Source organism: Neltuma alba, unplaced genomic scaffold (assembly GCF_004799145.2).
Source record: "Neltuma alba isolate B1F8T4 unplaced genomic scaffold, ASM479914v2 tig00012763_pilon, whole genome shotgun sequence".
Taxonomy (NCBI): Eukaryota; Viridiplantae; Streptophyta; class Magnoliopsida; order Fabales; family Fabaceae; genus Neltuma; species Neltuma alba.
The window spans coordinates 631,384-655,172 of record NW_021637174.1 but is presented as its reverse complement, the minus strand read 5'-3'; the positions used below and the strand labels follow the sequence as shown (position 1 = coordinate 655,172).

Here is a 23,789-nt window from a genome sequence, read left to right as displayed (position 1 = left end):
AATAATGATAGTTCTAGTCAATACACTTGATTAGCAAGGATATTTTAAGAAAGACAACACCTATTTAGGACAAATAACTAACTCAACTTACTTCTTTAATCTTCTCAAATTAGTCAATTGGCTCTTATAATTAGGACCAAAGGTAGTAGTATGGAAGAAGATCGCTCATCTTCTCTTGAGGGAACCGAATCTTTCCGCTGCTCTTGTGTTTGAGATCCAAATAGTTCCAAGTCTAAATTATTAAAAGAACAAAAAAACATTTTTCCTTTAGATTGCATCTTCCCTTGGTTTAGAGTTCATTATCTCATTGACCCATATCTAGTGACTTTGATTACATTGGATGTATTGTTTCTGCTGTGTGATATTTCATTTTAAATTTTTTATCTTTGTTGTTTTGACGATTCTCGGCTAACAAATAATTTATCAATGAATTTGGGACACAATGAAACAAAGAGTGTGTCTGATTTTTCCCTCTTCATACTGTCATTATTTGAGAAGATGAAGAAATATGTATATGTGAAAATATAATAATAATGCAACAAGTTGTATGTTTTTATTATTGCACAACACTTTTTTGTAATTATTAATTTAAATAAATCACAAGATTCAAAAGTAGTCTAATAAGTACAAGGATATCAACTATGACTGTTTTTTCATCCCGAAAAAAAAAAGACTCTTTTATAAATCGTGAAATTCTGCAACTACTTAAGATGCTAATAATGCTGCAAACAATGTGTTTTTTCCCAAAAAAAAAATGTTCCTATTGACAATCATTTATGAGAAAAACCTTTCTGGCAAAAACAAAGAGAAAAACCGATATTGTGGGCCTACAAAGCCCAAATGTTTTCCGCGCCCGAAGGATATTTACATGGGAGCCCCTTCAATAATTGATATGGCCCAGCCGAATACCTTGCCATGGTTCTGCTTCCGTAGGAGTAGGACCAATATATCCGCACACTGTAACCAAAAAAGAAAAAAGATACACGCACACGCGCACGCTCTATATAAATAAGTAAATAACCATAGTGAACTACCAGACTGGGCATTGTGGTCAACAGTGGGTCCCACCAAGCCTCTGCTTTTCATGGTGGAGGCTGGCTTTTGCTGGCGTTGAAAATTTTCAAGGTTCACCCAAACGGGAGTCAATATATCATTATATATAAAGGGGGAAAAAATCCAACTGGACACTAAATTAGTTAGAAATAATAGTTTAAGGGTTGATTGATCGGATTAGAATAGATTAAACTGATATTATTAAAATAATATAATTTGATTAAAAATAATAAAGTACAGTAATATTAAGAATAATTAATAATAAAATACAAAGAAATATAACTGTAGTTTGATTGTAACAATGACAAAATACAACAATATTTAAAATTTTTATCTTTACCATTCATTAATAACTAAAATTAACAATGATTGATACCAAAATTATCATTAAAATTTATTCAAATATATAGTAACTAAGATATTAAGAATTAAATATAAAAAATAAAACTAATAACAATATAATTATCTAAACCCAGTTTTTACTAGTTTAATACCGATTCAACTCATAACGTGTTTGACACTCAAACCAGACTATGGACTGGGTTTTTGTCCCTTGATATATATGCGCGCCAATAATAACATCCCTTTTGAAGGATTAAATTCTTTTTAAAGGATTATATATATAATTTAATTCTTTTTAAGGATTAAATTCCACATTTGCGTTTGTGTACGTGCTCATGTCACACGGTGTGATGAGAAATTCTCTCACAATTATACCTAAAAAGTTTAGTGTGATGGGTATAACGTTATTTTTGTCCCACACTAAACTTTTTGACAAAATCAAGTTGAGTGAGCTAGCTGCCTTTTTTTATTTCTTTTTAGATTTTTTTTTCTTTTAATAATGCAATAAATTGATATCTTATACGCACCAAAAACAGGCTTTGCCTTGTTTTATACGCATATTATTGTGCGCTGATGAAAACAGGAAAAAACACTGCATGGCGAATATTGATAGAATTATCTTGTGAATTAGCATTAATCACTCATTTATACATATAAACACTCTTTAGATGATGAACCTAGCCTCTTTTATTTTTGCTCTCTTAATGGGTCACGTCATGATTGGATAATTTCGGTTTCGTATCATTGCTTGATTTTATTTTCAATTACTTTACAAAAATATAAGCTACTATCTCATATCTTTAATATAAGAGCTAGATAACTAATTTGCATGTATTAAAAAAATTAGTTAGATTAATTATTTATAATAAATTAATATTGTTTTTTTCTAAAATATCCTATCAATAATGTGCATTGAAATTAGGGATAATTAATATACAAGTCCTTATAATTTCAACCGATTTTTAATCAAGTCCTTATAATTTTTTTTCTTTTTATCATGTTCTTATAATTTCATTTGTTTTTAATGAGGTCCTCATAATTTTTTTCTTTTTTATCATGTCCTTATTGTTTTCCCTTATTTTTAAATAGGTCCTTATAGTTTTTATTCTTTATTCTATAAATAATAATATTCTATAATGATAAATTATTATAATAATCTTATGTTAATATTTTTTAAAATTTTTAGTTAAACATATATATTATTTATTTTTCAATTCTAATGTTTATAATTATAAAATTCAAATTATAATAATAAAATTTTCTAAAATTATAAATAATTTATAGTTAAGTATAATTGATTATTCTGATTAATTATTAATTACTTAATGATTATATTAATTATTTTCTCCAATTATATAATCATTAATTTAAAAATGAAATTAATTTTACAGAATAAAGTTAATAAATAATTTTTTAAAAACTACAAAGGACCTAGTTAAAAAATAAATAAAACTATAAGGACTTGATAAGGGAAAAAATGGAGGGGCCTAATAAAAAACAAGTGAAAGTAAAAAGATCTGATAAAAAGAAAAAGTTTTATAGGGACCTGATTAAAAATCAAATAAAATTATAAGGACCCAGAGATTAATTATCCCTTGAAATTATCCTTTTATGAAAACTCCTTAATATGTGCAATCATCATAGAAATTATTTGGGAGCAAAATGGATAAATATAAAAGATAAAATAAATTGGAAGCTTATACTTATAATTAATTAAATCTCAAACTAGTTCACTGTACAAATCCTATATATCTAGACTCCGATAGTTAGAGGACACTTAAATGAAGAACACATAAGCTAAATACATAAGTGGTATCAAACAATTCATGCTACTTTGACGCAAAGAATAATTCCTTTTTTCTTTTTGGCCGGGGCAAAGAATAATTCTTACATATATATATAGTTAATTCATAAAATCTAATAAACTGAACCCTAATCACGGTACTCAACCCATACTGCACGCTGGTTTGTTAGTTCAAACTTCAAACCAATCAGGGGATTATATATCAATCAGATCCTCAATTAAGGGAAAAACCAGACATTATAGGAAGAGTAAATTAGTACTACTATAGTATAAAAGCAGTCCCCTAACTAAACCCACCACAAGGCAGTTTTTGTAAGCACGAGTATTTTTCTGGAAAAAAAATGTTTTGTGTAAAAATGTTTTATAATTAAGAACGGAGGTAGTATCTTAGAGCTTATTTGGAACAGTGATTGAAACTTTTAAAAATAAATTTTCAATCATAATTTATAAAATATGAAATATGTATATGAGATAAGTTTTGTCTCTACTAATATATAAATAATCGAAATTTTTTTAAAATAAAAAACAGACTCGTGTTACTGCGCGTGACGACAAGAAAATTTGATGGATAGATCAGACTGACTTGAATCCAATAATAAATTTTATTAATTCATTTATATTATTATGTATTTTATGTTTACATTTTGTAGAAAAAATTTTACCCACCAAAAAATTGAAATTTTGTAAACTAAATATGACTGGACGCTGAAAAGTAACAATAAAATGTAAGTTTAATTATTTATTTGAGCTAGACTCATTGCCAGTCGAAGTCAAAGTTTATTTTGGTTTAAAGAAGGGGGGAAATTACAAATACGCATGAAATACAAAAGTTAATAATAAGTCTCCTCACTTTAAATTATTACCAAAAGGTTCCAAGAAAATGTGATGCAGTTTGTAAAAAGATATATTTGAGCCCTTTTGACTAATGTCGATCCTCCCCATTTCACCCGTTTGATTGTCCGTATCGACGTTAATATCAATAATATGTTATTAAATTAAAAGTTAATATAAACTTTTGTCTCTAAAGTTTGTTTTCATTATTACTTTTAGTTTTTCAAGTTTCAAATTATAAGTTTTGATCACTCCCGTTTTTTTTTTAATTTATAATATTGATTTTTATAATCCAATAAAAAATTTAGATTATTTTGCCTATTGAGAAACTAAAATCTATAATTTGAAATAAAATAAGAGCAAACTTAAAAGACCAAAGATTATATTAACCTTTAAATTAATATTAACACTTTTAATATTATTTTGTTAAAATAGTAATATTTTAATATTTAAAATGCTGCTCATATTCATAAGTACGTTCTTGTCCAATGTTCAAAGATCCAGATTATAAATATGCAATTATCGAATTATGAAAAGAGACTTATATGAATATGAATAACATTTGAAATACTAAAATATTAATACTTTAACATTTTAACTATGTGATTAATTATTACAAAAATATTAATTAATACCAAAACGAGACTCGTGCGTGTGATTTTCCATGTATAAAGTGGACAAGCACTGGATCTTGTGGATGGTAGAGGAACCAATTTCCACAACGAAAATGATGATCACATAACTTATAATTATCCTCTTCATGTTCTAATAAAATCGTTGAACAATTATTTAACTCATTCTCAATGCTATTGAATAATTACATCTTTTTTAATGAGTCACCAAACAATGATTCATCCATTCATTTTCCATTTGATTGCAAAGCCAATTTTCCACAAATTCCCTAGCAGTAAAAGCTGCTATTTTTTCAGAGTTCACGTGTATCCAGGCATTCAACTTTTTCTTGGTTATCAAAAGAATTCTTGAAGAAGATGAATGGCCAATTCAAACAAGACATATAAAGCAGCAATAATTGAATATTTGTCTCCATGAAACCATCATAAGTTCTTGAAGTCTGTATATCCACAAAATTATTATACTCTAGTCTTGTTTAGTTTTTGAAATCACTCGTAATCATATTTCATGTAAGTATTTAAACTAATATAAAACTCTTTTCATATATTTATTCTGTATTTTATAAATTATGATTAAAAAACTGTTTATATGTCATTCTAAATGGGTTTTTCATTTCCATAAGGCTTTGATGAATATTGTTGTTAATTCAATAGCAGTTTTTTCTTACAAAAGATTTCCATTTTCTATTCAAAATAATTAAAATTTTCAGCTACTTGTTAAAGATATCAAAGATAGTTAGAAAGTAAAGAATATTAACAAAAAGTTAACAAAAATAATAAATTTATATGAAAGGAATCACAAAGAATACAATTATTTAAGAAGGGAAAAAGACATTTATATAATGGGTCCCAATGCAAAATCCGCGAGTGGCTAGTGCCGGTGGGGTTCCTTCCATGTGATATGAATGCAGCCATGCAATTCCAGACAGGCCCAAAAACACCACATATAGTTAATTTTTCTATACTCCGATTTTCTATATAAGATTTTTTTCAATTATCTAAATTATATATTTTTTATTTCTTTCTTATTAATTATTTATTAGTCTTATATATTGATTGTTTATACTCCGATTTTATATATAAGGGATTTTTGAAAAGTAAACTGCACTTGTATAAATTTAATCAATTTTTTTGCTAAATGTGGTTACCTCTCTTAGCAAAAATTTAAATATTGTATCACTATATGGTGAGGAACTAATTTTTTATTTAATCAATTTTTTAATTTATATAACTCGATTATTTGTATGTTTTGTTGAAGAAGGTGGTGGGCCTAACCGCTCACGTGGCCTTCAATTTGAAAGGGCAAGAGACTTTGGTGTCTTGGTTGGTTAGCAATTGGCGTCTCTTTCTTCTTACCAGTTACCACAAAGATAGTTTGTTTGACTTTTTTCAAATCCACTCTTTCCAATCCAAGCACAACACAAAACTCTCTCTCTCTCTCTCTCTCTCTCTCTCTCTCTCTCTCTTCCGTTTTCCACACTCCACCGCCGAGGTTGATTAGGTTAATTCTTTTTTCCCTTCAAAAAAGGATTTGATTATTAATGTATAAAATAAGCAAATAATAATGTTTTTATAACAATATATTACCTCTGGTCCTTAATATAAGAATTAGTTGGTTAATTTAAGTCAATTAAAAAGTTTATTAAGTTAGTTATTTATAATAATTAAGTATTGTCTTCCTTAGAATACTTTTGCTAATCATATATATTAGCTAGAGCTCCCATTTGATAAAAATTTTAACATGTGCAACTAGTACAAATACTACTTTAAAAAAAAAAAGATAAATATGAGAGATAAAATAGATTAGATCTTATATTTATGACTAAATTGAATATTAAATTAACTCTTATATTAAAAATTGAAGGTAGTATTAAATATTTGGGTATAATGAATTCAAAATTTTGAGCTCAAGTTTATTAGACTTTACATTTAGAAAGTTTAAACTTTAGATGCGGGTCAAGACTTAGGTCAGTTTAATTTAAAATTTGAAATATTAAGAGGAAGGGATGCAAAATCTTAAAACTTAATCCGCTAGTCCTGGAGAAGAAATTTTTGGTCATAGAGAAAAACATTTCATTTGAATGTACAATTACACTTTTCATTTATTATTGTATTGATTTTATTCTCAAGAGGTATAATGTTTATTAAATAAAAATAAAATTAGTAATTTTAAAGAAGAGTTAGTAAAAGTTAAAATTTGTTAGGTCTGTAGAAAACATATTAGAATTAACTTATACATAAATAAGATCAAAGCATTATATCTTAATTTGTAATTTTCCACAGGTGAAGGTGGCATATGCTCTCCTCGCGTGGCTCCACCACTAGGAATATTTGCTCTGCTTGAATTCAAATTGCTTTTCTAAATAAAATGTTAAAATAATAGCGCTAGTGGTTTCCTATGTAACAGCATTAACAATATCCTTTTGACTTTCAGGGCAGTAAATCACTAATTTTTAAGATTAGTTTCCAAAACATTATCATTTAATAATTTATTATGATCAGCTAAAAAAGTTTAACATATTCAGAAAAAAATTAGAGAATCAAACGGCAACCTATGTTGATGAGAGTTATAATTGCTTTCGTTAGCTAAACAAGTGGTTGGACATTCGAATTCTAATTCCTATATACATAATAACATAGTTAAGAGGTTTATGTTTTACCCTTACTACCCAGGGAACTTAGATTATACTGTCACCGGAGTACACTACTGATATGAATATTCATTTCATCGGTCCTATTAAGTTTATCCAGTTCATGCGTGCATGCAAAAACCCCATCTTTAACAACAATGAGTTAGCTCGAACCTCTTTGCATCAGTGGAGTTATTAAGGATTGTGTTACAGGTTTGTAGTCCAGTCCAAGAGACTTGATTCTTGCTTTTAAGTATACTTCTTGGCTAATAATATGGTAAAATTGTACCACTTTGGAGCTCTAAAAATCATTCTAAAGTCAAAGCAACATCTTGCAACAAGTCAAAGATGTAAGAGGGCTGCTAAAGGGAGACATTCTCACTAAACTAATACAAAAAGACGTACATCTTAGTAGATTTTTCTACACGGAGTATATATGTTGTGCTCTAGACTTTAGAATTAGATTGTTCAGAAGATTGATCTACCACCTATGAAGAAGAAGCATCTGAATCTTCATTGGTTCCCTGCAGAGTCAGATATGGTTTAGAGGACACCAAATTCTGAAAGGGAAATGGTGGGGGAGGGATTTCTATATCACCCTCCAGCATCTTCACCACATTACTCATAAGAGGTCTATCAGTAGGCAAATATTGAACACACCAAAGGGCCGCCATTAACATTCTCTGAGCTTTTTCCGTGTCTTTCTCTTCTTCAATCCCACACAGTGAAAGCATCACTGGTAATTCATTGTTCTCAAACATATCCCATGTCCATTTCGGAAGCCATTGCTGTGATTCACTGCAGCCACTATCAAAATGCCTTCTCCTCCCCACAATTTCGAAGAGAACAATACCAAAGCTATAAACATCACACTTATGATTCACAGGACAAAGCTTCCACAATTCTGGTGCAGCATACCCTCTTGTTCCTCTGAAGTCTGACATATTCACATGGCTTCTTTCTCCGGTGCAAAGTTTTGCAAGACCAAAATCTGCCACTTTTGGTTCAAATTTCAGGCCAAGAAGTATATTCTCTGGTTTAATATCATAATGAATGATTCTATGTTGACACTCTTCATGTAAGTAAGCAATCCCTTTCGCTATTCCTATTGCAATCTCAAGAAGCTTCCCCAACTCAACTTTTTTGTTGAGATTACTAAATAATAAATTGTTGAGAGAACCATTTGGTACATACTCATATACAAGAGCTCTCCTGTTATGTGTGAAGCAGAAGCCATATAGCCTGACTAGATTAATGTGATAAGTTCTTCCAATAGTGCTAACTTCTGCCTTAAATTGCTCCTCTGTCCCAAGATCCAAGCTGTTCAGAACTTTTACTGCAACTTTCTCTTCACTTGACAATTCACCTTTGTAAACCAGCCCATAAGCTCCAAACCCCAAAATAGTGGTGTAGTTCTTTGTGATTCTTTCAAGTTCCTCAGGTGAGAACCTGATGGGTTTTTCTTTGTTGATGCAGTTGAGGAACCTTTCCATAGTTGCAAACTTTACTTCCGAATTTGGAGGTATTGCTAATGCCATTTCTCTATTGTCTGAAGTATCTGAGATTAAGGCTTTATTGTCCTTATCTACCGTTGGAATCTGGGTATAAGCTGACATCATTGTTCCTACTTTCTTCAAGCACTGAAGAATTGAGTATGCTATTGTTATAATAGCAATTATCATCACCGTCCCTACAACTGAAAATCAGAACGGAACAGGATATCAGTAAATTTTCTTGTTCACCAAGAAAGACAGATCACAACAAAGCAACTTAAGTTCTGAAAGCTAAGATCATTTTTTGTTATTATCTCTAACACTGCTGAGGATTTGAACTCCTTGAAGCAATAAACTTATGCCTCAGAACGTAGGAAAAGAGCTGAAGCACAAAAAACTGGGAATTCTAGGGAAGAAAACACAAAAAGTAACCATATACGAATGAAGACTATTAAGAGCTTCATACCAAGACACTCAGTTAGAGCCCATTTCATATTGGAATTCATTTGGCCACCGTGCATCATTTTGGCATGTGTATTGTATGATTTGGAAGAAGACATTTGAGACAAAAGAAAGATAATCTTCTGTGCTCAAAGCTTGAACTGATGGGAGATTGAAGAAATAATGGTGGAGAGAAGAGCAAGTAAATGGCAATAGAGGTGTGTGAACTATGACGTGTAATAAAGGCAAGAGAGATGGAACAGTTTATAACGATTAATTATGTATGAGAAAAGTAGTGACACTTGGCTTCTGTTGATTTTGATACTCATGTGCCCCATGACGCGTTCGGGTGAAATTTTGAAGAAACTTCTTATGTTATTTCCCGCACTTGTAGTGTGTGTGTGTATCTAAAAACTATTAATTTTAAACTACATGAAAATGCAGGATGTACTCTGATGTAAACCTTATGATGTCATTTTTTATTTATTTATGTCATTATTGTATCCCCTAAAAGCAATGTAGGATGCACATTATAAATAACGGTGGCTTAAAATTAGATTGTTCAGAATATTTCGTGACACTTACAACAAACATGTCAATGCAGGCTAATTTACCTCTACCAAAATACAATTGTCCGTAACACCATCTGTATCAGTTTATGGCATTCCATCTTTGCATTTTTAAACTCATCTGCTTCAGCCTTAGTCCCCAAGTAGTTTCTTCATTTCTTTTCTCTTTTAACTAGAGGGATAAGTACAGCTTGAGGTTATAAGTGGGATCATAACTTATAAGGGAGCCTTCACGCCAGTCGCCAGTAGGCTACAAGGCGATTGGCAGCTTCCTCATTTCCTTTTCCAAACAACAACCTTGGTCTTCAATCATCTTTACTCTCCACTCCCTGTACTCTAATCACTATTTATCCGAGCGTCACTCAGAAGAACCCAGGTTATTAGTTTGAACCTAGGACAAATATAAGACGTATTACATTGCGTTGACACCGACTTTTTCCCAGGTTAATAGTTTGAACCTTCGCTCTAGTTTATGGACCTTTTTTTTTTTTGGCTAAAGCATGGGTATGCTCTTATTGGAGGCAATCCTATTCGAGATACTGTCGGGTACTAAATGTAGACACCTCTTTCAGTGGGAATTCAAACCTTAGTTCGTCACATTGTAATGGACTAGCCCGCTAAACCCAACCTCTGTTGGTTTATTTTATGGACCTGTTTAAAAGAAAAATTAACACCCTCAGGTCAGCCTGGGCTATCTACTCGGCCCAATCCGGACATAAGGTTGGACCCAATCCTGTCTAGTTCCTTTTTGGGCTTTTTCCCTCTTTGGGTTAGACTGGGCTTTGTCAAGCCAGACCGGGTTTCCCAATCCAGGATTATTAGGTTCACAGGGTCATTTATAGTGCAATAATTTGTATGTCATTGTGAAGAGATCCTAGCTTTATATCTATGATGAATAAATTAGCAAAATTTAACGTTATGGAACGAAATGGGTATTAATAAAAAGAAGTTTTCAAGATGTATTCGGATAAAATCTGATAGCAAAAAGAATTGTTCAGATAGCTCATTGGTGTGTTTAGCATAGAACTGAATTGAGGCCTATGACGAGCATTGTGATGAAAATGTTAAGAGTTCAGTGGAAATCCCAGAACCTGTGAATCCCATTCAGTACTTGATGGATGGCAGGTAACTTGTTTCAGACAACACAGACTGATACTAGTATTGGTTTTGGCTCTTCTGTATCATGAGTAAGTGTGACATTCAAATAGCCACCAGCCAAGATTAACACGAAATATCTTCTGTTTAGATGGGAGCATCCATATTCAGTGTATATGTTTCGGAATATCTTATTTTCTATGATTAGAAACAATGTTAGATCTATTCTGTTCTTAGATGTAACATTTTATTTGTTTATCCATGGAAAGTTCTGCTTCTTTTATCTGCACATCCTGAAAGTTCCATGCCACTTATAAGTGTAAATCTCTGAAGAGACTAAGAAGCGGGTCGCTTATAAGGGTAATTCCAGAAACCATATGTAAGAGGATGATTCAAGCAAAACTTCAGTGTTCAGCTTGTTGCTCATAGTTTTCAACATTCACCATAGTTGCTAACCAGTCAACTGCATAACATCTTAGGCATGTGGGTCCTCTTATTTCTCCAGTGGACGCGGCACATTCGGCTGACATTAGTTGGATAACTTTATGGTGACTTCGATACTAATAAAAGTTGCAGTCCCGGGGGGGGGGGACTTTTGGAGTCTGTCATTAGATGTTTTAAATAAAACTAAATAAATCGGAACGTGTATTGCGAGGATTTCATAAAATAAGATTAATAGTGCCACTTGGTATGGATTTTATATCACACATTGAATAGATTATTAATATGTGTAGTACAAAATTTTGCTTCAGAAAGTTATTATGTGATACTGAAAGATTATTGGGGGGCTGTATTACCGGTTTTCACCAAGCAAACAGGGCATTAACACCAAAATTTCGGGAAGTTATTAGATTCGACCTCAACTCGAAGCCTATAATTCCTATAACAAAATAAAAAAAAAGAACTTGATTCTTCTTTTCAAGATTACCGACCTAATATGGTAAAATAAAATTGTACCTCTCTGGAGCGCAAAAAATGATTCTTCAATCAAAGAAATATCCTGCGAGTCAACACTGTAAAAGGGGTTGCTTAGGAGAGTAACAGATATGAAGAAGCATAGCAAACAAGAATTTGGCTTCATCTTATGCAAAATTTACAAAGCAGAGTCATACTAAATGACAAAAGTAAAAGAATTTTCAATTTTACACAATGTGACATACATCTATGCAGATTTTTCTATATGGAATATCTTGTTGGCTGGTTTAGAATTAGATTGTTCAGAAGATTCTGTCACCCATGAAGTAGAAGCATCTAAGCCTTCATTGGTTCCCTGCGAAGTCAGTGGTGGCAAACAAGACACCAAATTCTGAAAGGGAAATGGTGGTGGACGGACTTCTATGTCACCCTCTAACATCTTTACCACGTTACTCATAAGAGGTCTATCAGTAGGCAAATATTGAACACACCAAAGGGCCACCATTAACATTCTCTTTGCTTTTTCCCGGTCTCTCTCTTCAATTCCACACAGTGAAAGCATCACTGGTAATTCATTGTTCTCAAACATATCCCATGTCCATTTCGGAAGCCATTGCTGTGATTCACTGCAGCCACTATCAAAATGCCTTCTCCTCCCCACAATCTCAAAGAGAATAATACCAAAACTATAAACATCACACTTGTAATTCACAGGAGAACACTTCCACAATTCTGGTGCAGCATATCCTCTTGTTCCTCTGAAGTGTGTCATATTGACATGGCTGCTTTCTCTGCTGCAAAGTTTTGCAAGACCAAAATCGGCTACTTTTGGTTCCAAGTTCAAGCCAAGAAGTATGTTCTCTGGTTTAATATCATAATGAATGATCCTATGTTGACACTCTTCATGTAAGTAAGCAATTCCTTTTGCGGTTCCAATGGCAATCTCATGAAGCTTCCCAAACTCAACTTCTCTGTTCAGACTGCCAAATAATAAATTGTTGAGAGACCCATTTTGCACATACTCATATACAAGAGCTCTCTTTTCACGGTGGAAGCAAAAGCCATAGAGCGTAACTAAATTGATATGGTAAGTTCTTCCTATGGTGCTAACTTCTGCCCTGAATTGCTCTTCTGTACCAAGATCCAAACTGTTGAGAACTTTCACCGCAACTTGCTGTCCATTTGACAATTCACCTTCATAAACCACCCCAAAAGCACCTGACCCCAAAACAGTGGTGTAGTTCTTTGTGATTTCTTCAAGTTCCTCAGGTGAGAATCTGATGGGTTTCTCTTGGTTGATGTTGTCGAGGAATCTTTCCATAGTTGCAAACTCCACTTGTGAATCTGGTGGCATTGCTAATGCAATTTCTTTGTTGTTTGAAGGAGGTGAATTTGAAGCTTTATGGTCATTATCTGTATTTGGAATCTGGGTGTAAGCTGGAATCACTGATCCTGCTTTCTTCAAGCACTGAACAATGGCGTATACTACTGCTATAATGGCCATTATCACCACCAACAGATAAACTGAAAATCAAAATGGAACAGTATACCTGTAAATTTTCTCATGTAAAACAGAAGATCAAAGCAACTAAAAGAATCATTATTTCAACTAAGATCATTTTTTGTTATAATTTCCATCAGGTTTGAGCTTTGAAGCAATAACTGTCTGCCTCAGATAGTAAGAAATGAAATTAACAATAAACATAACAGAGACGTTCGGCACAGTGCATTAAAAAGTCAAATAGCAGGCATGAATGAAGATCAATAGTTTCATACCAATAGACCCAGCCACTGCCCATTTCATCGTAGAATTAAAGTTGTCATCGAATTTATCGAACGAAGTTTGGGCTTGTGTCTGAAAACCATCGTATGAACTATGAAAAGACGGTGGAGAAAACACAAAACTCATCTCTGTTGTCAAAACTCGAATAGATTTCAGAGTGAAGAGAAATAATGATCGAAAAGAGCAAGCCCATAGAAAAAGAGTTGTATGACCTATGAAATATGAAAGCGCGAGGAAGGGGGGAGATTAGAATCGTCAACAAGCAAATAGTTGACTTTGCCCATAATGTGTCCCATAACGCGTTTGAACGAAATTTCCTCATGATCTTCGTTTCTGAAAAACTCAATATGAGAATGACATGTAAGCAAAGTTAGATGCAGCTACGAGGGTGTTATTTTCTGCCAAGCGTTCCCACTTCTGAATGAGCTTTGCTTATGTTTACTTGACAGTGACGTATTCTGATTTCTGAATGTCTCCACCATTGAAGTGAAATCTTTGACCAAGTCCTCGATTCCATCGGACGAAACTTGTGTTTAAAATTTTTTCTTCCCCAAGGATTCAACGAAACTGGTTTTTGAAACTAACTCAACTGTTTCATATATATATATATATATATAATGATGTCATTTGATACACTTTTATAATGGTTATCTTGAAGAAGATTATATGATTTTTTATACTTTTATTATCTGGTTCAGTTGTATATAGAATTTATTTGAAATATTGTTTATGATGACTTTCCAGTTCTATTTTTCAAGTGAGACCGCGTCTTGGTTGAACCAACACAAAATGTCATAACTTTTTATGCTCAAAACTGGGACAACAAAACCAAATATAAAACTACTACAAAACCTGAAAAAGTTCCATACATGGCTAAATAAATAAAGTGTCAGAGAATGTTTAAATTTATCCAAATATTCCTATATCTAAATTACTATTGACTTTGTTAAAACAATTGTAGCAAATTAGGCATGATTTGTCATGTTTTTGAAACTACGGCTGTAAAATTAGATTAAAAAAAAAACTACAATCATAAAATTCACAAATTCCTATATTTAAATAAGTATTAACTTTATTAAAATAATTTCAAACAAACAAATCACCCATGATTTTTCATGTTCTGAACTATGGCTGCAAAATCATGTACAAAACTAAAATCATAAAATCCACAAATTATTATATCTGAATCACTACTGATTTTGCCAAAGCAATTGCCAAACAAAACAAATCACCCATGACTTTTCATGTTTAAAATTACGAATGCAAAGCCAGATATGAAACTACAACCATAAAATCCATAGATTCTTACATCTAAACTACTATTGATTTATTTAAAATAACTGTCTAACACAGCAAACCACCCATGGTTTCTCATATTTAAAACTATGGTTGTAAAACTAGTCCAACCATAAAATTCACAAATTCTTATATCTAAACCACTACTAACTTATTTAAAATAAATATCTAACCCAACAAACCACCGATTGTTTCTCATATTTAAGACAATGGCTGTGAAACCAATAAAACTATAAAATTCACAACTTTTTATATCTAAACCACTACTGACTTATTTAAAACAACTGTCCTGGTTTCTCTTATTTAAAGTTATGACTGCAAAACCAAGTACAAAACCAGAAATAGAGTGTTGTCCAGTACTATATATAAAGAGGTAGTAATTTCAACCATTTGACATACCTATAGTGGAGGGTTATCGATATCCTTCTCCTTCTCTGAATCCTTGTCCCAGTGCATATATGGCTGCCTCAAGACCCACATGCAAAAAGGAAGCTGAATTCTTTTCAACCTCTTGTTCTTATGGTGTCAATTTAAAGAATCAAGTTCATCTATAAGAGAAAACTAGAAACTTCTCCCCATGCGATGCATGGATTGGTTTATCCAGTTAGATGTTATATTCTAATTCTAATTATATTAATAATTTTAATAGTTTTGCTTGTTAATGAGGACCAAATATCATGCACAAATTAAAAATATATATATTAATTTGGCATAAGAATAAATGTATGTTAAGGTAAATGACTTTTAATTCAATGTATGAAAAAATGCAATCAATGCATAATATTATAATGTACAAAGTAATATTGTATTAATAAAGGTTTTATAAGAAAAAATATCATGACAGGAAAAATATTTGTTAGCATGATTGAATAGGTAATTGGACGGAATAATAACATTCGGGGCTGCATTTGTATGTAACTTAGCCTTGATTTTTTTCTTCTTTATGTTACTGTGTAACTGATAACATTATATTTAATTGAAAGGTAAAAACACCTCACTTTTATTAATTTTTGAAAATATTACGCACACGAAATCATCAAAAGGTAAAACAAACAGGTTACATACCACATATATATTCAGAGTTAGCACGTCGCAACTCTCACGTCTGCACTTCCATCTTCAGTCATCAAATTGAAGAGAAATTCTCAAGTTATCTCAATAGCTATTGGTACTTCAACAAAACCCTGCAGCCACAAAACCCGATACTTGCACTACCTTTGAGTTCAGTGAATGATTTGGATTGACACATACTTGGGGAGGTCTCTTCCACAAAAACATCTCTATATATCTAGCTTTTAAAGGGAGAAGAACAACTTGTAGTTTGTAATCTGGGCTTTGCCTGTTCACCAACAACAAAAAAGGAGAAGAACTTGAAACACCACAAGATAAATAGAGATTGGATTAGATTTGCAAACAAAATTAGGAATGTTGAGGTACAAGGGATTAATTTTATATTTATATTTAAGAAAGATTAACAGCCAAAGATTAACAATCATTCTAGATTTAACGCAAAGAAAGGAATGATAAAATGAGCAAAGAGAAATGAAGTTAGAAAATGATTCTTTTTTTTTTTCTGCCAGAAAAGAAAATGATTCAACAATATCAATCAATTATGCAGTCAGAAAATGTAATTATTTCTACCATAAATGATCCAATCACTTTTAAGCACAGTACCAATGAATATGATATATACCTTTTCTAGAGCGTAGTACTAGTGCCATGTGAAATGAAGAATCCCAATCCCCCCTCCCAAGTTAAGGTTGATACTTGGCGAGCTAACATTTGATAAGCCGTTTTAATTTCCTTGCTAGTGGGGAATTTAGAAACTCCAAGAGCAGCATAATAGTCGTCAGAAGAAGACAACTACTATTCACAGGTGAATAATACAAGACAATAAAGTTGCTTCACCTCATAACAGGGACGGCTCCAATTGAGCGATGAAGCAAATGAAGACCGGCTGCATATTGGAGAGGCTCCATGATTATTCTAAGGCAGCCATTTAATCATATTGATTCAGAAACATAATTGTATTGAAAAGGAAAAGATGCGGTAATCAATGCAAAAGGGGAGTCCTTTTGAATGGATACATTGAAGACTTGGGAAACGGAACATGACAAAGGATGATTATTAGTAAGGTGAAAAGAAAAGGACATGGTAATCAATGCAAAAAGGGAGTCATTTTGAACAGATATACTAAAGAATTGGGAAACGAAACATGATAAAGGATGGTTATCAGTAACGAATTTATTAGCAACTAAACCCACACCGACCCGTTTTAACTTTCCGAACCGACTGATTTTAACTCAAACGGGTATTACAAGATTTTAGAAAGAAAGTAGATAGATTGGCTGCGACCTCTGTTTGAAGAATGACAAAAGTTCAAACATTTGGGATCGCAACACAAACCCATGAATGTCTTCTTCAACAAAGAGGGGAGATGTGGAGGGTATAACGATAGCCAGGTTTGCTTCACAAGTTTGGCAAAGCTTGCTCAATTCTACATCTTGAGCTTGCCATGGTTTAAGTTATAGTGATGATATTAGAGCACATACAGAAATTAAATTAGTTTGAGAGATTTAAGGAAGGAGATCCAATTTTTCAGAATATTAATAAAATTTCCATATAAAATATATTTCACTTTGGTGTTGAGAATACATTGTATCTCAATACCAATCTGAAATTAATTTATATGGAAATTTTATTAATATTTGGAAATTTTGGGATCTTTCTTCCCCATATCTCTCAAACTAATCCAATTTATATATGTGCTCTAGTATCATCACTACAACTACAACCATGGCAAGCTCAAAAGATGTAGAATTGAGCAAGCTTTGCCAAACTTGTAAAGCAAACATGGCTATCGTCATGCCTTCCACACCCCCCTCTTTGTTGAAGAAGACATTCATGGTTTTCTGCTGCGATCCCAAATGTCTGAACTTTTATGATCCTTCAAATAGAGGTCGCAGCCAATCTTCTCTTATAGATGAACTTGATTCTTCAAATCGACACCATAAGAACAAGATGTTGAAAAGAATTCGGCTTGCTCTTCGCATGTGGGTCTTGAGGCGGCCATATATGCAATGGGACAAGGAATCTGAGAAGGAGAAGGATATGGATAACCTTCCATTAGGTATATCACATGAGCTTGCTTCTATAGCATCTTCATGTCTTCTCTCACGTACTATAATGCTGCAAACGGTTGGAAGGATATTGTGACTATAGAGTATGAAATATTGGCTTATGGCTTCAAGTTTACAAGAAGTACCTATCTATATATATGTGTGTGGTATTGAACAGTACTCTTTTTGGTTTTATAGCCATCGTAGTGTTGTACCTGGTTTTTCAGCCATAGTTTTAAATATGAGAAACCATAAATAGTTTGTTGTATTGGATAGTTGTTTTAAATAAATCAGTAGTGGTTTACATATAAAAATCTATGAATTTTATGGTTGTAGTTTTGTACATGGTTTTCTAGCAGCAATTTTGTGGCCATAGTGTTGTACCTGGTTTCACAACCGTAGTTTTAAATATGAGAAACCATAAATGGCTTGTTGTGTTGGACAGTTGTTTTAAATAAATCAGTAGTAGTTCAGATATAAAAATCTATGGATTTTATGATTGTAATTTTGTACTGGATTTTGCAGCTACAATTTCATGGCTGGAGTTTTGCATCAGGTTTTGCAACAGTAGTTTTAAATTTGGAAACCATGTGTGATTTGTTGTGTTGGACACATGTATTAAATAAGTCATAGTGGTTAAGACATAAAAATCTGTGGCTTTTATGGTTATAGTTTTATACGCGGTTTTATAGTCACAATTTTATGACTGTAATTTTGTATCTGGTTTTACAGCTGTAGTTTTAAACATGAGAAATCATAGGTGGTTTGTTATGTCGGATAGTTGTTTTAAATAAGTCAATAGCAGTCTAGATATAAAAATCTATGGATTTTATGATTGTAGTTTTGTACCTGTTTTTGCGGCCACAATTTTGTGGCTATAGTTTTGTATGTGGTTTTGCACCCTAATTTTAAATATGAGAAATCATAAGTAGTTTGTTGTGTTGGACAGTTATTTTAAATAAGTCATAGTGGTTTATAGTGTTGGACAATTGTTTTAAATAAATCATAATAATTTAAATATAAAAATATGTGAATTTTATGATCGTAGTTTTATACCTGGTTTTGCAGCGGCAAATTTATGACTGTAGTTTTGTGCCTGATTTTTCAGTTTTGCTGCTATAGTTCTAAGTGAAAATTTATGAGTGAGTTACTGTGTTCAACAGTTGTTTTAATAAAATCAATAGTAGTTTTTATATGAGAATTTGTGGATGTTGGTTTTATACAAATGAAACCAATTTGTCATGATGAACAGTTTTTTTATTGCTCAAAAAGCTAAACATTGAAACTAGCCAGCTTCTTTTATTCGATTTACGCGCGCTAACATTTAATATAGATACATGAATTTAGTCAAATACCCACGTCTCATAATTAGTAGTTATAATTATATCTTCTTTTTTTTTGTTTTGCATTATTCATGTATAATTTATCTGGTAGCTAGCCTTTAATTTAGACCATATCTCTTATAGTCCTATATCATATATATAGCCATAAATTCATTAATTATTTATTATATTTTTTTTATATCAGTCATCAAATATTCAAATGCCTAATAGGGATAAATTACAATGTAACATATAAAAAGCTACAAAAGCTACGTCAGATTTTAATCGTGTTAAAGAACATTGTATACTATCTTTTTTAGGAACAAGAACGTTATATTATCTCTATCATAAATATCAATATATTCTAAAATAAAAATTATAAATTCTATCATAAATTTTTCAAAATAATATATAAATAAATAAATAGGGGAAGTATTATTCTAAAATAAAAATTATAAATTCTATCATAAATTTTTCAAAATAATCTATAAATAAATAAATAGGGGGAGTATTATTTTTGTTAAAAAAATTATTGTATAGGAATGTCATTTCAATAATCTACAAAACAATGGATGAGGCTTTAGCAACATCCTTAACTTCCAATACAAATGAGTGGAGGCCCAATCCAAAAAACAAAAGCCCTCCAAAGACTTCTTTTTTTTTTTTGGTTGCCAACCCTCCAACTATATATGGGAACCCAAGGCTTAGCTGATTCATCTATTTATGTTTAAACTGGATGCTGAATAACATTTCCTAAAAAGTGACATTGTAAAGTATTTATAATTTGAACTATGGCTACAAAACCATGCACAAAACTAGAACCATAAAATTCATAAATTATTATATGTGAATCACTATCGATTTTGCTAAAATAATTGCCAAACAAAACAAACCACCCATGGTTTCTCATGTTTAAAATTACGACTGCAAAATCAGGTACGAAACTCGACCATAAAATCCATAAATTCTTATATCTAAACCACTATTGATTTATTTAAAATAATTATCCAACATAACAACCCGCCTATGGTTTTTCATATTTAAAACTATGGCTGTAAAACCAATACAACCATAAAATTCACAAATTCTTATATTTAAACCACTACTATCTTATTTAAAATAACTAACACAGCAAACCACTCATGGTTTCTCATATTTAAAACTATGGCTATAAAACCGGTACAACCATAAAAGTCACAAATTTCTATATCTAAATCACTACTAACTTATTTAAAACAACTGTCCAAACATGATTTCTTATGTTTAAAATTATGACTACAAAACAAAGTACAAAACTACACTGGCTGCAAAACCAAAAATAGAGTGTTGTCCAATACTATATATAAAGAGGTATTTCTTGTAAGCTTGGAGTCACAAACCATTCGACCTACCTAATGGAAGGTTATTGATGTCCTTCTCCTCGTCAGAATCCATGTCCTAATGCATATATGGCTGCCTCAAGACCCACATGTGAAGAGGAAGCTGAATTCTTTTAATCTCAAACTAATCCAATTTACACATGTGCTCCAGTATCATCACTACAGCTACAACCATGGCAAGCTCAAAAGATGTAGAATTGAGCAAGCTTTGCCAAACTTGTGAAGCAAACACGGCTATCGTCATGCCCTCCACATCTTGCCTCTTTGTTGAAGAAGACATTCATGGGTTCGTGCTGCTATCCCAAATGTCTGAACTTTTGTGATTCTTCAAATAGAGGTTGCAGCCAATCTTCTCTTATAGATGAACTTGATTCTTCAAATTGACTCCATAAGAACAAGAGGTTGAAAAGAATTCAGCTTCCCTTCGCATGTGGGTCGAGGCGGCCATATATGCACTCGGACAAGCGATCTGAAAAGGAGAAGGATATGGATAACCTTCCATTAGGGATATCAAATGTGCTTGCTTCTATAGCATCTTCATTTTTTCTCTCACGTACAATAATAATGCTACAAATGGTTGGAAGGATATTGTGACTATGGAGTATGAAGTATTGGTTTATGGCTTCAAGTTTACAGGAAGTACCTCTTTGTGTGTGTGTGAATATATAGTATCCCACAATACTTTGTTTTTGGTTTGTAGCCACCATAGTTTTGTACTTGGTTTTTCAGCCATAGTTTTAAATATGAGAAACCATGGTTAGTTTGTTATGTTGGATAGTTGTTTTAAATTAATCAATAGTGGTTTATATATAAAAATTTGTGAATTTTATGGTTGTAGTTTTGTACATTATTTTGTAGTCGTAATTTTGTGGCCATAGTTTTGTACTTGGTTTTGCAGCCATATATAGTTTTAAATATGAGAAACCATGAGTGGTTTATTGTTGGACAGCTGTTTTAAATAAGACAATAGTAGTTCGGACATAAAAATTTGTGGATTTTATGGTTGTAGTTTTGCATCTGGCTTTGCAGTTGCAATTTCATGGATGTAGTTTTGCAACAGGTTTTCAGTGATAATTTTAAATATGAGAAATCATGCATGATTTTGTTGTGTTGGACACTTGTATTAAATAAGTCATGGTGGTTAGGATATAAAAATATATGACTTTTATGGTTGTAGTTTTGTACATGGTGTTACAGCTGCAATTTTGTGGCTGTAATTTGTACTTGGTTTTTGTAGACATAGTTTGAAATATGAGAATCATGAACGGTTTGTTGCGTTGAACAGTTGTTTAAAATAAATCAATAGTGATTTAGATATAAAAATCTGTGGATTTAATGGTTGTAACTTTGTACCTGTTTTTGCAGCCGCAATTTTGTGGCTATAGTTTTGCACTGATTTTACAGCCGTATTTTTAAATATGAGAAATCATGAGTGGTTTGTTATAGTGATTTGTTGTGTTGAACAGTTATTTTAAATAAAACATAGTGGCTTAAATATATGTGACTTTTATGATTGAAGTTTTATACCTAAGGAGTATTTGGCAACCTCCAAACCATGGTTTTAGAAGCACTTTTTCGTAAAACGAGACAAATTCCTTCACATATTTACTTCGTAAACCGTAAAAACACTTTTAAAACCATGATTTTGTTTTTATCCAAACACCCCTTAATTTTGTTGCCGCAATTTTATGACTGTAATTTTGCGCCTGATTTTTCGGTTTTGCTGCTATAGTTCTAAATGAGAAACTATGAATGATTTACTGTGTTCAACAGTTGTTTTAATAAAATCAATATCAATAGTAGTTTGTATATAAGAATTTGTGGATGGTGGTTTTAAACAAATGAAGCCAATATACTATGTATGATGAACAATCATTTGTATTGCTCAAAAAGCTAAACATTGAAACTAGCGAGCTTTCTTTTATTCGATATACGCGCGCTAACATTTAATATAGATACATGAATTTAGTCAAGTACCCACATCTATACTTAGTAATTATAATTATATCCTTTTTTGTATTTGCATTATTCATGTATAATTTATCTGGTAGCCTTTAATTTAGATTATATCTCCTATATGCCTATGCCATATATATATATAGCCATAAATTCATTATTATTTTTATCATACTTTTTTTGTATCAGTCATCAAATATTCAAATGCCCAATAGAGATAAGTTACACCCTAACCTATAAAAAGTCTAAAAAGGCTAGGTCAGGATTTTAATCGTGTTAAAGAACATTGTATGATGACTTTAATTAAAAACTATCTTTTTGTAGGAACATGAACGTTACATTATCTCTATCATAAATATGAATATATTCTAAAATAAAAATTATAAATTATACCATAAATTTTGCAAAATAATCTATAAATAAATAGGAAAAAATTGGGGATAAATTCGTCATTGCAAATTTAATTAGCAAATAGTTCATAGGATCATTGATTGCACAAGGAAAAATTAGTTGTTTTGCACAAAACTATTTGGATATAAGAGATTAAGTTTATACATAGAGAAGATGACTTGTATATAAGAGAATATTATTTGCACAAAGGGAAATTGAGTTACAGATCGCACAAAAGAAGATTATTACACATAAGAAAAGATAAATTGCACACAATAAAAGTCATGTTGCACAAAGTCTTTATGTCTTATTTACCAACTAAATTTTTAATGATAAATTTATCCCTAATTTTTCCCAAACAGGAGGAGTATTATTTTTGTTAAAAAAATTATTGTACAGGAATGTCGTTTCAATGATCTCCACAAGACCACAACCATGGATGAGGCTCTTACAACACCCTTAACATCCAATGAAACATGAGTGGAGGCCCAATCCAAAAAATAAAACAAACAAAAAACCCCTCCGAAGACATCTTTTTTTTTTTTTTTGCCAACCCTCCGAACATATACCAGCCGAAGACTTAGCTGATTCATATGTTTATGTTTAAACTAGATGCTAAATAACATTTCCTTAAAACTGACATTGTAAAGTATTTATAATTTATAAATATTACTTTCAGTTTTAAATAGAAGATCTAATTTGTAATGTAATTTATAAAGTATGATTCAATATTTATTAA

The 23,789-nt window shown here is 31.7% G+C and overlaps 2 protein-coding genes across 5 annotated transcripts; both read right to left on the bottom strand.

Annotated features, from left to right (window-relative positions):
* Positions 1-7,780: 7,780 nt before the first annotated feature.
* Positions 7,781-9,291, bottom strand: LOC114730764 (PR5-like receptor kinase). Its single transcript, XM_028917873.1, has 2 exons — positions 9,252-9,291; positions 7,781-8,988 (listed from the first exon to the last, which is right to left on the bottom strand). Exons 1-2 carry the CDS (start codon positions 9,289-9,291, stop codon positions 7,781-7,783), a joined length of 1,248 nt encoding a protein of 415 aa, XP_028773706.1.
* Positions 9,292-11,941: 2,650 nt separating this feature from the next.
* LOC114730763 (LEAF RUST 10 DISEASE-RESISTANCE LOCUS RECEPTOR-LIKE PROTEIN KINASE-like 2.2) lies at positions 11,942-16,554 on the bottom strand. 4 transcript variants are annotated; one of them, XM_028917869.1, is made up of 3 exons: positions 16,544-16,554; positions 13,582-14,081; positions 11,942-13,329 (listed from the first exon to the last, which is right to left on the bottom strand). In XM_028917869.1, exons 2-3 carry the CDS (start codon positions 13,712-13,714, stop codon positions 12,053-12,055), a joined length of 1,410 nt encoding a protein of 469 aa, XP_028773702.1. In that variant the 5' UTR covers positions 13,715-14,081; positions 16,544-16,554; the 3' UTR covers positions 11,942-12,052. The 4 variants fall into 4 exon arrangements, with proteins under 4 accessions (XP_028773702.1, XP_028773703.1, XP_028773705.1 ...); XM_028917870.1 differs by lacking the exons at positions 13,582-14,081; positions 16,544-16,554 and adding exons at positions 15,284-15,376; positions 15,950-16,000; XM_028917872.1 differs by lacking the exons at positions 13,582-14,081; positions 16,544-16,554 and adding exons at positions 15,284-15,350; positions 15,950-16,000.
* Positions 16,555-23,789: the final 7,235 nt, after the last annotated feature.

Excerpts from the sequence above, each read along its gene's own strand:
- LOC114730764 (XM_028917873.1), bottom strand. The coding sequence starts at position 9,291 with ATGAATTCCAATATGAAATGGGCTCTAACTGAGTGTCTTG. Across the intron at positions 8,989-9,251 it reads GGCTCTAACTGAGTGTCTTG|TTGTAGGGACGGTGATGATA; the intron begins GTATGAAGCTCT and ends TCTGATTTTCAG.
- LOC114730763 (XM_028917869.1), bottom strand. The coding sequence starts at position 13,714 with ATGAGTTTTGTGTTTTCTCCACCGTCTTTTCATAGTTCATACGATGGT. Across the intron at positions 13,330-13,581 it reads GGCAGTGGCTGGGTCTATTG|TTTATCTGTTGGTGGTGATA; the intron begins GTATGAAACTAT and ends TTTGATTTTCAG.